A 14,201-nucleotide genomic window follows, 5' to 3' on the forward strand; every position below is an offset into this window, starting at 1 on the left:
GAGGATGATGCTAACCCAAATGCAATCCCTGGGCTCTGTGCAAATATGGGAAGCGATGGGCAGTAGAAAGCACTGGGAGGTCATCCATTTTTCATGAGATGCAATGGCAACAAAGCAAACATCCTTTTTTTTTCTAAAGGAAGAATCATTTTCAAGGACACCACCACTTGGTTTTAAATGTAGTGCAGTCATGCTGCAAATGGTCCAACATGCATCTCTGTAATGTTGACCAGAATAGTTTCAAATAAACAATATGTTAGACATTTTTATTGGAGTTTTAATTAGAAAAAGTGTTTAATTATTCAAGTTAATCAATAATTCCTGAGGAATTCATTATTGAGTGAGTGTTTCTGACATTTAGTGTTACAGTTGAAGAAAAAGGGTGTGGCAGGACAACATGACTTAGACAGAGAGACTGCTGTTGCCTTCACAGCAATCGGATAAGTTGATTAATGATGAAGAAGAGGAGAGAAAGTCAATATGCTGTAAAGTATGCTAAGGGAGATATTTTTTTAGTGCAAGATAATCGTAGATCTAGATTTGGGAACAAAATGTAGCAAAAGAAAGATGTCAAATTTGACTCTTCTCATAGACTCTATTGACTCTATTGAAATTTTCACGCTCTTTTCACTCGTTTTCCCTTCCTCAATCGCGTCCTTCCACTTCTTATGGCACCCTGTGAACCCCTCCCAGGAGTGATCCAACCTGCTGCCTCTTCTTTGTCTGCCTGCAATACAGAACGACACAAACAGACACAATTACAGCCTCATATCCTGGTCAGTGTTGTGGAAGGCCCTGATGAAATATCCTGTACCCATTAATCTTTCCCCAGAGGGGGCAGGGGACTGGGAACCCTGATTAAACGCTCCTAATAGAGGCCATTCATCTCTGCTTGAATGTTGCATGTTTCAACCCTGTAACATCACCAAACATGAAAACTTCCCGCTGCTCTATGTGAAAATATTGGCATTTTCATTAAGAAGGCAAAGTTGATTATATTTCATCATGGATATCTTTTGGAGCGTGCATGATCTCTTTGTGTGATTCTACCGTGTGATCGAGGAAATTGTTTACACCACACTAAATATCTCATTTGCAACCTAGCCACAACAAACATCCAAACAGTTAAGCATGAGGCCATAAGGGATGAGATCAAAATGTATACTTTAAAATCTGCCTCAGATCAGGATTACTTTGTAATATTAGTCACTCTAAGATTATAAAGATGAAAGCTTGATTAAGACATTAAATTCCATTACTTTTCACACATTAGTCATTTTGATCATTTTGTGTCATTTCTGGCCTGAATATTAGTTAACACAATCAGATAACAATAACAGCACTGCTTTCAAAGACAACCCCCCCTGTGAGCTAATGAATGTAATGCATTTATTGCAGCTTTGGCTTGCACTAACCACCTAAATGGATGGGCCGTGATAGACGCACACACTCTGTTTGTACAGTAGAGGCTAGTCAGGGTCAATGTTTAATTATCGTACATTAGCATGGCCTAATTATGTTTCACCTGCCAAGCTCCATATGGTCCCCAGTTCTGAACATAACAATTAGGTGACTGCAACCCAATGTTACAGTTATCCAATGAAACCTCAGTAAAACAATTATCTGGTCATATCCGAACAACATTACTGCAGCGTTTAGCAGAGTCATGTTCAGGTCGATGTAGAATTATGCATTATAAAAAGAACTACATCTTGAGCATAAAGGGAAACATTTGTGGTAACGCTGGACATTTGTCTCCCTAAAAATTGAGTCATATCATCTGAAATTTGGCCTGTTATATTTTGAGAATGACATCATTGTGGGCGGATATCTGAAAAGCAGAAGTGTTTATGCTGGAGGACAAGAGAAAAGAGGGATGAAGGGTAGTAAAGAGGGCACCTGCTGGGTTGTGATGAAGCGAAATCCTCAGGGATCAGAAATGAGATCATCCAAATCATAGATGCTGTCAGAAATGTCTTAAATGGAACAACAGTGACCCCTACAGCTCAGACTGGCTACTCAAGATAATGCATCACAACATGGACACAGGATGGATCAGTAGAATAAAATACCTTTTTGCCTTCTTTGTTTTCTCCTCTTTGCTTCCCAGTGAAGTCCATAAAGTTAAACAGACTTTGGGGAAGTGGTTGGCACAGTGTACGAGGAGAAGTCTTATTATCTGTAAAGAAACAAAAACATTTTTTTTTTTTTAAATGACGAAGTGCAGAAATTTTCTAATGTTCTTTTTTATATTTTAAATGAAATGGAGAAGAAAATTTGACACTGCTCTTGTGATTATTTCACCACTCTTCCACTTTAACCCTCATCCCAAGGTTGGGGCATCAGCGGTGCGCAATATGCCGTGTATCCCCAAGGCTCAGCAGTGATCAGTGCAGCACAGCAGATGGAAGGAGGTGGTGGTAGACAGTTCACCCCCCCGTGGAAAGCATAGATGAGGGAGGGAGGGAGTTTTTTTCTGGGTGACTGACTGCTGCTGCAAGGTTAAGGAAACCAATCTCTGACACCTCACTTCCTCACCAGTCCCCCCCCCCCCCCCCCCCCCCCCCCCGCCCTTTTCTACACGAATTTCTGTGACACACCCCACTGTGAGCTGCAGCCCCTCCGACATGAATTTATATCTGACTAGAACACACATACACAAATTATTTGAATAAGGGGTGAGACGGATCAGCCAAGCAAACATTGAGTGAAGTCAAATCAAGTTTATTTGTATAGCATTTAAAAACAACTTCAGCTAACCAAAGTGCATTGCAGGCACAGACACAGATACTTACCTAGTGTAAAAATAGTCAGGGACTCAAATCATCATAAGGGTAAGAACACAAGAACACAAGAATAACTATTGTAATAAATAAAATATGTCATGTACTTGGACTCATAGGATATGACTCAGGGACCCATAAAAAAGAGTCAGGAACTCATAAGAAAAGGGTCAGGGACTCCAAAGAATGATGAAACACAGGAGACATCATCAGTGGTTAACCTTTAAGTCACAGGATGTTTCAGCCTTTTAACACTAGACACCCTGCTCAAAGGTGGCCAGCTACAGGGTGATCAGGGCTCAGCAGTTCAGATAGACATATTGAAGAGACATGATTCAACATCACACTTGTTCAGTGTCATGCTCAAACACAGCTGCTGAATTATTCTAAAGGCTCTATCATTTATCATTATCAGGGTCGTGTCACATTGACCCACCTAGACTCATCTGTGACGTGTAGGAGTTTTGAGTGAACAACAAGTATTCAAAACCATCCTTGCAGATATCAGGAAGACCTGTTAAGAATCTGTCCTTGGTTTCTAGATAAAGCTGAACTGTATCAGCCGACGTCAGGAAAAGTGAATTAACATTACACATTTAATAAGTAATTACAGAAATGCAGAAGTGTATGTTTGCAGAACAGCACAATGCATGATTCTTTTTCTCAAAAATATAAAGTAAATTGTAGAATTCTTTACCTGACTTAATTTCTGCTCCACCCAGCTCCAAGTTTCCAAGATTACTGCGATCACAGCGGGCATCACAGCGAGCTCCTGGAGAGCTTTCATTGGTGGTGTCAGATGGAGCATAGGTGGTTTGTATGTCACAGGTTGGACCGGGGGTCCATGGGTCCTGAAGGGAGATATCCTGCAGACTCATCACAGCTGAGGCCCTAGAGCCCCTCACTTGGTGATCCTCTGGCAGCAGATTCTGGTGAAGGTCAGTCAGCAGGTCCTGAGTGGTTTCAAACATGGCACAGTCATGGCCATGGTCATTCTGTCCCTGAACACCCACAGTTACAAACATCACATATAAAAAAAACACACAGTGATTATCAATCTAACACCGTAATTTTGTTTATTTGAACTACTCTTGGGCACCTAGTCTGTGAGGAACATAATTTTTTTCAGCTGTATAGCTGCATGTGGATGAATGACAATGAAGTTAAAATCAAGTCATTTTTTTAAAACATAAAATGCTAAGCTAATATTAACATTTGCTCTCGCAGACATCCAAAGCCAGCATTTGTATCAATAACCCTTTTTAGTCATAGAAAAGGACAGTAGTTTTTACAGCTTTGCTTAACATACAACCAATAAAATAATAATCTGCAAAAGAAAAGAACATTATAAAAACAAAAACTAATGCTTGCATCTTTTCATTATGTTAACAGACAAAGAGGCAGCATCTTAATGACAGAATCCTTTTATGATTGATAAAAGGTTGGACTTTTTTCATAATCATTTATTCGATTCATAATTAAAGAGCCACAATAAGCTCAAGCTCTGACTTGTTCTGTTCAGTTTAAATAGATGTTGTGTACCTCATTGACATCCTTATTCAGTGAACACTCAGAAGAGATGCAGTCTTTTTCCTTAAGTCCAACAGCAGAGGCCAATAGATCTGGGACATCTGGGGGAGCAGAAATCATTTCTTCACACACACAAAAACAAGTGAAGGGAGACTGTTTATCTCCACCTAGGGCTCGCAGATTATACACTGACTGGCTATTTCTATTGCTTTAGAGCAAAGAGGTTTCTTTGCACTCTTCCTATTTACAGGTAGAGTTTAAATCAATGAAGATCCAGAAAGTGTGAGTCCTTGCTTGAAAACACCAGTCTCAGTCTCTCACTTCTTCTGCTTCTAGTTCAGAGTTTATTTTCTGACTACCTCCTAATGCAAATGCTGTGCAAAATATATGTAACACAAACCTCACCTTCTGCAGAAAGGAACAAAGGAACAGGGTGTGTGGCGCCATCTAGTGGAGTTCTGCTTTCTTTTTCAACATTTCCCTCGTCCATGCTTTGGTTCTCTCCATCATTGAGGAGAGAGGAGATCTTCTGAATGGTCAAAGTGCTTTTGAACACATTAGGACCCCAACTCAACAGAGGAAAGGGGGAGGCCGAGTTGAAGGATGAGAGAGACTCCGAGTCCAGATCCAGAGACGATGAAATGTCAACTTGTGACTCCGGCTGCTGTTGGGAGAGAGGGAAACAGGTAGGAGGAATTATTTGACGAAACAAATTCAATTAAGTTAAATTTTTGCCATGAGTGTGAAAATGCCTCTGCCTCATCTGGATGTGCTGTTTGCTCCGTTTCTTCTAGTATAGCCATGGTGGACGGGCTAGGGGTGAGATGATGGAGAGCCTGGGTTGAGAGAAACAGCTCCCTGTTGTTTGATTTTCCCTCTGTGTGTTCAGGCCACAGCAACTCACTATAAAAAAGAACATGAAGGATAACACTCGACTCCTCTTAGGCCCTGCAGGCATCTCAATGAAATGTGACTCTTGTCCTATTTCTTCAGTACCTCATCCTCGGATGTGGCCTTCTTACTTCCATCACAGCCTCTCTGAGTAGTTGGATCAGTTCCTCTGAGGACACCTTGTTGACACTCTGAGCCTGATACAATTTGGCAGACAACGGGCAGGGAGACCGTTCTTCTGTAAAGTTCACTCCAATTAATATAATGCATGTTAATCTCTCATTATTCTATTTGATATTTATTTCATTCAACATGCCTTACGTTTCCCTTTGAGTGACACCTGTGACCCTGTAGTCTCAGTCTCTTCAACGTTGTCTCCTTCATCCTGATAAACAAATTCAGGAAAAAGATGTCATTTTGAGGCTGAGTATTTTAAGTGTGTTCTGCTGTATCACAACATATTCACTCACATTGTATCCTGCTGGAATGTAATTTGAAGCCTCGGCACACCGACCAAATCCATTACAATCCTGAAGCAAGTACACCACTATGTTGTCGCTATCTGTGTGGCCTCTCTTCAGCCGATCCCAGGTGTCACACACACAACTGGACAGAGAGACAATGAAACCAAATAGGACTAAAAAAAAAAAGGATGTCAATCAACCCTTTGGTGTGCCAGAATGTACCTGTTTTGAAGTAGTACCCTTTCACAGAGCTGAGCATCGTCCCTGCTCTGTATTGGTGGTTTGGCCCAGTGAAGGTACCTTAATGCTAACTGAGGCTGCTTCCCGGTAAGTAGAGAGCGGATGATACACTGATGCTGCCAGAGGAACCCGGGGACAGCTGCTTTGGGGCTCAGTAACAGCTCCATGGCAGCCTGGACATAAAGCAGTATGATACAGTTTTAAAATATGAATATATGATAGTTTTTGCTTCTCAAGCAGGCCCATTACTGTCACCTGCAGATCATTATGGCAGCTGAAACAAGGATGCTAATGTAATTAACAAGATGGTTAACTGGCCCTAGAACTGCACTCAAGTTCTATTCAACGACTTCAGTCAAATTCTAAATCAGTCACTCATTTAAAAAAAATCTATTTTGCTTCTTGGTTGTGTACCTTGAAGTGTCCGTGATCTAGCATCCAGAAAGCTCGGATTTGTTGGGAAAAACTGGAGGGAATAGTGAAAGCTTTGCAGAATGACAGGAGGAGGTCATCTTTGCACTGCAGGAAGTTGGCAATGTCCAGGACAAAGTACATGAGCTGTGACACATGAAGGTTAAGAACTACAAATACATGACCTGAATGATGTAATTGTATATGTACTGTGTTTTTCTTCATAGCACTGTAGAATACAAACATATGTTTACATTTGCAGAAAGAATGGATACAAGAGCTTGGATGGACAGTTTGTCAATATGTGGCACCGTCACAAGCTTAAACAGGGCCTGCAGGTTAGGAGGAGGATAGTACTGCTCTGTGCAGTCTTCAGTTTTCCAAATGCAGCCATGTTGTCTGTCCAGCTGAGTCACCATCCCTTGAATCAAGGACACAAATCTTTCCGTTTCTCCCTCCTTGAAGCTTGACAAATGTATGAATACAGAAGAGCAAAGAAAAGGAAGATTAATATAAAAAGCCCACACATACCTCAGAATATCTTCAATAAATTAAATGTTCTAAGTTACCCAGGTGTCTCAAGACAAGCTTTCCGATGGCTTTGATCCATTTCCCTCCACATCTGAGTAATTCGTTTCACCTCTTGAGCCTCTGACAGCAGCAGAGAACAGAATAACTTTTAGAGGTGCCATAACAATTTATCATGGCAATATAATGTAATGTTTGTGTGATCAAAATGTACCAGGGTACTTTGGCAGAAGCCCCATGATGCCCCACCATTGAACCAGCCGTCCCAGCCAGATGTGCTGCTTTAGAGCCCTGTGCTCTCTGTTCCAGCAGCCCTGTTTAACATCTGATGAGCCGAATGTTTCCCTGCAGACTACACATGGGACCCCCACACCTAATAAAGCAAGTATAAACATTTATATTCTAATAAATTCTGTTAAAATATCAGAAAGGTTAGGACAACAGCTGTGTGTACCGTGCCAGAGGTGTGCAGAGCTGAGCTGCAGTCTCGCCCACTGGGCGAGTGTGAGCAGGTTTCTCAGTTTTTGCAGCAGCATGTGAACTCTGGTGAAAGAGCTGCAGTCCAGAAACATCCACAGGCCATGACAGCGGCTGAAACCTGGCATAGGGCACAAGATATATAAAGATGTGTACATTTAAAATAAAACATTTGAATAAACACTATCAGTTAAATTAAGTTTTGTTTTTTGTTTCAACCAAAAGTGTAAAAGTATAAAACACACACACACAATGAGGATAATATAAATAAGTTTGTAGATGTGATAAACCCATTGAACTTTTTTTTTTGGTGAAGTGAATCTGTGTTATTATGTTAGACATAACAAAACAATGCAAAACAAAAAAAAAAAAAAAAATTTATGTTGAAAATAATTAGCAAAAGTAATTTGAGACAGGATGGTGAATCCTATAAATATTAAAAGTTCTTACAAAGGGTTAATAACTCCTTTTTGGCAAACTCAGACATCCTCTGCACCCAGCAGCTGAAAGCCTGCAGGGTTTCCTCTATGTCGTTTTCTCCTGGGTGTGATTACAAAGACGTGAATAAAACAAAGAATAAATGAAGGAGGGGACAGGACTATTGTTTTTATCTCAGTGTAAAGATCCTGATTTACCTTCAGCTGTAAGTTTCCTAAGCCAGCGGATGATGGCTCTGATGTTGTTGCTGGAAAACGCCTCTGACCACTGGCGCTCTGTATCCAGCATGGTGCACTCAGCCTGAGCCACTGTTTACATGGAATCTAGGGACCATTCATTAAATATAGCCCAACAATTTTAGGAAACAGAAATGCTGATTTATAAACGTCAATAGTAACCGTAGACTATGAGAGGCATTCAGGGTGTCTCACGTTCCCACAAAACAATTCAGAACAAATCCAAGTATCATTTCTTAAGGAGCCTTCATATAGCATATTCTTGTTTTTTTGTTTTTGTTTGTTTTTTTTAACACTTACTCGATTTAATTGTCCTGCAGCTCCGTTAACCTCACTCTTGGTCGAAGCAGCCCTGTGAACTGTGTGTGTGTGTCAGTGTTCTGCCCTGAGGATTTGCTGACTGGCCTGGTGACTACAGTAACGCGCTCTTCTTACACAAGCTACTTTGGTACATGTTAATCCACTAATCTCCCTCTCGGTTAACATTTCATTGGCTGATTTGCAATGGGTTTGTGAGTGTGTATTAATGTACATGAGTTATATTGATTTAATCAGCAGGGGTAACAGAATAGCAGCAGTTGATAATAAACTTGGTACTTTTGGCTGCAACCTGCCAGTGAGTCACATATGTTTTTGTTTTTCGTATCGTATTTACAACTGCTATGACAAAAGCTATTCTGCCAAACAGAGCAGGAACATTGGTCAATGTATAAAACCTATGACCAGATGTTTAAAATGATAGTCATTTATGTATTTATCGAAGCAAGTTGCAAGAAAATGATGAGATACTGCTTCTTAGAATTAGAGATAGAAACTCTAAGGATTCTGTAGCGCTACGTCAGACTAAAGTTAGATTTAAAGAAATAATGTAATGTAATAATGAAATAAGTTTTTTTGTTATAATGGGAAAAAAATATAAATGTATGAATTTGTTATGTTGTTTTATTTAGAATTGGTCAGAGACATTTCCAACAGTAGAGGGCAGTGCACATGTTTTTTTTTAAACTTAGTTCATATCAGCATCAGTGTGCATTTACCTTCACTTTGACCTTTGGCCTATTTACCTCTTGTGTGTGGTCTTCAAAACAAGCAGCAGATATTAGTTGATGAAGTCTTTTATCTTGATTTCATTTATTTAAAATGATTTCAGGGGTGGGGGTTTTTTTTGCATTATTTTTCTGCTAAGACATGAATGCTTGACTAAATGCTCTCATGATAATGTTTTAGATAGTAATGTGTATTTTTTTTTAAAATTTTGTGTACATTTGTACTTTTTTCAAAAACTTTTTTGAGAACAAAAACTTTTGGGACAAGTAAAAACACACAAACAATGGCTCCATCCATTAGTCCCATTGTGTTCGGACAGTTGGATTTGCATAGGTAGCAGAAGGTAGGTCCAAATCCCCCGCAGGGCCTCTTTAATGATTAAAAGGGATTAAAATGAGGGTCAGGATTTGGCTGCTACTCCCTCTCTGATGCTGCTATTGCTGCCTTCATAGTATCCGTGTCACTACGAACACTCAGACATGGACACTTGGACTATATCTGAGGACAACAGCAAGAAGAAAAGCTTTAAACAAGAGGAAAAAGAATGATGACCAGGATATGCTAAGTACAGTGGAGTTTACTGGCTGCTGTTTTATTCTGCTTGCTGTTTATTATATTCAATCTAATTCATTGGGTCTTTTTTGACACAAATGCTAAAATTACAGGCTCTGAAGGGACATTTTATGTTTTTATGTTATGTCTATGTTAAATAATCATCTTGCGGATTCTTACATGCTGTTTAAAAAAAGAAAGATAACTAAAATGCAGCATCTACAAGATATCAGTTATGACTACCAGGCTAAGCTGCTTATGAGCGGACCGTCAGAAAATTGTAAAACCAATCCCAAGCCCCTTGGTCGTTCACACCCCCTGGAGGATAACCTGTTCCTCTCCCCGGCTCTACCTGTCTTCCACCCATAATCCCCCCCACCCTCGGATTTAACAGAAAACGTACAGCTAGGACATATACACAAAATGGCAGTTTTGAGAGTGAAGTTCACAAAAACTAAGAGAGACAAACTCGCACAGGTTCTTTGGATCCTGAACTGGTTCTCTGTATTAACGGGGGCAATCCTCTTCAGCTTGGGCATCTTCCTAAAGGTGGAGCTCAACAAACGAGAAGAAATGATGGCTGATAGGGACATTCATTACGTGCCCAACATGCTGATAGCTGTGGGCCTCATCGCCTGTGTCATAAACTTTCTGGGAGGGAAGATCTGCTATGACTGCGTGGACACCAACAAGTTCCTGCGCTGGAAGCTGATTATGCTGCCCTACATCATCTTCACCTTCTTCTTCACTTTCTGTGTGCTGGTGGGAGCTCTGATGTGTTATACCATGCGTGGCGAGCTGGAGGAATCATTGAACCTGGGGCTGTTGCAGGCCATGAGGTTCTATAAGGACACAGACACCCCAGGACGATGCTTCCTGAAGCGTACCGTGGATATACTGCAGCTAGAGTTCCAGTGCTGCGGGAACAATGGATATAAAGACTGGTTTCAAATCCAGTGGATCAGCAACCGATACCTGGATATGACCCACAAAGACGTCATAGAGTAAGTGCAAACTACAAAATGGGAGGGTTTTTTTTGTATTATTAAAGAGTAAATAAACGTACTTAAGACAGTTAAGGAAAAGACTGTTTGGAAATTAGTAATATGTTTTAAGACATTCCATGCAACTTTACAACTTAAAGGTTTAAAATATTAAATGTTGTTCATATAATGTTATACAAACTAACTTAATCATGTTTTATTCAAATATATTTGATTACATAATAAAGATAAACAAGCCCCGTATTTTCTAACTTAAAGGGATACTTCAACCATTTGCATGAAGCTTTGTATCATTAGAAACACGGTAGTAGTGTTGAATGGTCGTGAATCCAACCCTCATTTTGCCCTGAGACAAGAAAAATATGTTTTTCTTTGCCTGGAAGTTTTCTTCATGTGATGCAATATGACGATTTTTGCATCACATGAAGAAAACTTTCAAGCAAAGAAAAACACATTTTTCTCGTCTCAGGGCAAAATGAAGGTTGGATTCACGACCATTCAACACTACTACCATGTTTCTAATGATACACAGCTTCATGTAAATGGGTGAAGTATCCCTTTAATAAAAGTTTAATCTTAGATAGAACAATGTAACATCATAATTCATTATTAATTTCTTATCAGGTGAAATCAGACATGCAGGTGAAAGGGAAGTCAATGTCAAGTATTTGCATTACAAAAATCTTTTAAAAAGGGCTGAATTATACAGAAATATAAATGATGGATAAGTTAAAGTACATCATGTTCCTCTCCTTGTACTTGAAGGCCATTATTACCCCTATAAGACTTGATCACATTCACAACTAGCCCATAAGTATTATCAAAGAAAAAGTATTAATGATAAGACACAAGACTTAATCTAATTATTTTTACACATTTCTGATAATACTACCTTTTATCTCAGAATTCTGTTTCATGTAAAATTGTGTCTCATAAATTGTACTTTAATATAAGAGTTTGAACTTAATACCTCATAATTATGATTTTTTATTTCACAGTTATGACTTCTAATCTCATGATTATTATTAGACTTCTTACTCTGGGGATGCATATATGTTTCTGGTTAAAGCTAAATTGCCATCTTATTTAACATTATTGCTGATGGGAAAATTGGCTTTCATACAACCCACCCTGAGTTTCTTTTTCCTCGTTTTCCTGCTTTGTAGTCGGTTAAGAAGTAATGTGGAGGGAAAGTACCTGATGGACGGAGTCCCCTTCAGCTGCTGTAACATTGACTCTCCTCGGCCCTGCATCCAGCAGCAGATCACCAACAACTCGGCTCATTTTAACTACGAGCACCAGACGGAGGAGCTCAACCTGTGGATGAAAGGCTGCCGCCAGGCGCTCTTGGACTACTTCACCCACATCATGCAGTCCATTGGCCTAACCGTCCTCATCATCTGGCTGTTTGAGGTTAGGAGATTTTTAGTGGGTGGCTTCAGGAGTCATACCACTTAGAATTTACACATGAACATTTTACTGAAGAAGAAGCATAAGTCTGCTGTTGAAGTTACACTGGTGGACTAGTTTGATTAAGAGTAAATGTCTGTGGGGGAAGCTGTAAGTTTCACTCATACAGAAACATTTTTATGTGTTAAGACTTACATAGGTCAGACCTTACTCTGTCCTACCAAAATATTCTGTTATCACTTTGTATTATGGGAAATGTAGGCATAAGGGTTTGACAAGGAAGGGAAATACCTCGAATGATAATACATATAGCCAGAGGTTTGTGCAGCCACACTGAAGAAGCCTTTTACCCCTTTATAACACTATAATTCTGTAGTATTCTCTTTAATGAGTTGTTTCTGGTGGAAGTTGTCAGTCAAACCTCTGACTTTATAGTTTCAGGGTTAATGCAGAGGTTTTGGTAGTCAGCTTAATATATCACCTTTTTACCTGTGAGTCATCCACGATGCACTTGAAATTGACTTTCCCTTGATGTCGATTCCATACCTTTAATAAAACTGAAGACCATAGGAACAGAAATAAAATTTCATAACAATGAATAAATAAAAACAAACAAAAAAACTGTGCTTATAGAATAGATAGCCTACAATGATTTGTGATAAGATGCCACTGCCATGCTTTTGTCTGTGTGTCTCAGCTGTCAGTGTTGACGGGGGTTCGTTTCCTCCAAACCTCCCTGGAAAATGTGCTGAAACAAGGGGACCCGGACTCTGAATCAGATGGCTGGCTGCTCGAAAACAGCTTTATGGAGACAGCCCGAACCAACCTCAACATCATCAAGAGCCTCGGCAAGAGCAACCAGATTGATGAAGGAAACAATGGAGACCCCAACATTAATGTTCCCTCAACCTCTAAAGCAAACTATGGGCCAGACAATGTTCCACCGAAGGAAACACCTGAAGCCAGTTGATTGTTGTCTGGCCTCAGTGGAAAATGTCCCTGAAGGCCTTCATCCTGACTATTACTAGAGTTTTACAGTTTACATGTGAAAAAAAAAAAATTCCAAGTCAGGAAATACAAACGAGAAATATCTATATAACAGTGACTGCAGAGAATCTGATGTACTGTGGAGATTTTCTTTTACCAACAATTTCCTTGACTGACAGTGAACATCGTTTCCAAAAAAATTATGTTTTTTCTGTTTACAAACTCTTTTTAAACTGCTATAATCTGCATAATATAAAACCTAAATTACTAAAATTACTGCAAAAAATCCTTTAAAAATCATATCTTGTTGCCTGAATATATTGTCATTTTCTTACAAAGATCTTCTTCACACATTTTAGCTGCAACTCCTGAGTCAAAATGACACTGATAGAAAACACAGTAAAAAGACATTTAAAGTATTATAGCATGAATTAGTATACTGATTTAGCCCAGAGTTTTATCAACTCTTGCTGTACAAACCCGGCAGATCATGATGAGTAATATCGGCGTGCGTTTAACAATAATGTTTTTGGAACTGTTTCGTTGCATTTAACCTGACTAACAGAAGAAACAATGGTAGCATAAAAACAGGATACATTTATTATTGCTGTCAAATGTTAGAGCACATAACCAGACTGAAAACTAATTTATTACACTAAGTCAATCAAAATCCTACAGAGGATCACATGTGCCTCAACGGTGCCACCATGCTCTTATGAAAACTCCTGTTTTCGTTTTCACAAAAAAAAAAGAAGACAATAAACCTTGTGAGTTGGTGAAGACTGGGTTTTTATTGTTGGGGATTAGTTTGTATGGGCTACAAACCAGTACTTCCAAAGAACGTATGCTACAATGTTTCCTTGATTTCATGTAAAAGCCTTAGTGGAAGTATGAGTGTCCGCTTTGTTTACCTTTATTTTTAGAATCAGAAGAACCTTTATTGACCCCGCGCTCAAATGATATAGAAATCAAAAGTTATCCCAGTGTGTGTCGGGGAAAAACATGTGTGGGTGTCTTAAGTAAAGCATGTATAAGTTCATTCTCACTCTGAGACGTTCATGTCAAATTCAGCATAAAAAAAAGCATCATCTGGACTTTAGTACTCCTCAATCATGGACTTGTGTTTTAGGTTTTCAGTAGATGAGATTTTGTCCCAGTGTTACAAAAAAGAAAGAATAGTTTAACACATGAGATTATGGAACA

The 14,201-nt window shown here is 39.4% G+C and overlaps 2 protein-coding genes across 2 annotated transcripts; one reads left to right on the plus strand and one right to left on the minus strand.

Annotated features, from left to right (window-relative positions):
- Positions 1-3,520: 3,520 nt before the first annotated feature.
- LOC306840175 (protein ELYS-like) lies at positions 3,521-8,050 on the minus strand (the record flags this gene model as incomplete). The annotated part of the gene is made up of 14 exons (XM_079369271.1): positions 3,521-3,784; positions 4,326-4,414; positions 4,719-5,216; positions 5,310-5,442; positions 5,526-5,589; positions 5,675-5,810; positions 5,891-6,081; positions 6,323-6,466; positions 6,595-6,784; positions 6,889-6,970; positions 7,062-7,220; positions 7,302-7,445; positions 7,775-7,864; positions 7,960-8,050. The coding sequence occupies 12 exons, from the start codon at positions 8,048-8,050 to the stop codon at positions 4,958-4,960; spliced, it is 1,683 nt and encodes a 560-aa protein (XP_079225397.1). The 3' UTR covers positions 3,521-3,784; positions 4,326-4,414; positions 4,719-4,957.
- A 949-nt stretch (positions 8,051-8,999) lies between these two features.
- On the plus strand, positions 9,000-13,048 carry LOC306840325 (photoreceptor outer segment membrane glycoprotein 2-like). The gene is made up of 3 exons (XM_079369538.1): positions 9,000-10,601; positions 11,768-12,014; positions 12,709-13,048. The coding sequence occupies exons 1-3, from the start codon at positions 10,021-10,023 to the stop codon at positions 12,979-12,981; spliced, it is 1,101 nt and encodes a 366-aa protein (XP_079225664.1). The 5' UTR covers positions 9,000-10,020; the 3' UTR covers positions 12,982-13,048.
- The last annotated feature ends 1,153 nt before the right edge of the window (positions 13,049-14,201 follow it).

Source organism: Symphodus melops, assembly GCF_947650265.1.
Source record: "Symphodus melops genome assembly, chromosome: 19".
NCBI classification, from domain to species: domain Eukaryota; kingdom Metazoa; phylum Chordata; class Actinopteri; order Labriformes; family Labridae; genus Symphodus; species Symphodus melops.

Excerpts from the sequence above, each read along its gene's own strand:
- LOC306840325 (XM_079369538.1), top strand. The coding sequence starts at position 10,021 with ATGGCAGTTTTGAGAGTGAAGTTCACAAAAACTAAGAGAGACAAACTC. Across the intron at positions 10,602-11,767 it reads ACCCACAAAGACGTCATAGA|TCGGTTAAGAAGTAATGTGG; the intron begins GTAAGTGCAAAC and ends CCTGCTTTGTAG. Across the intron at positions 12,015-12,708 it reads TCATCATCTGGCTGTTTGAG|CTGTCAGTGTTGACGGGGGT; the intron begins GTTAGGAGATTT and ends TGTGTGTCTCAG.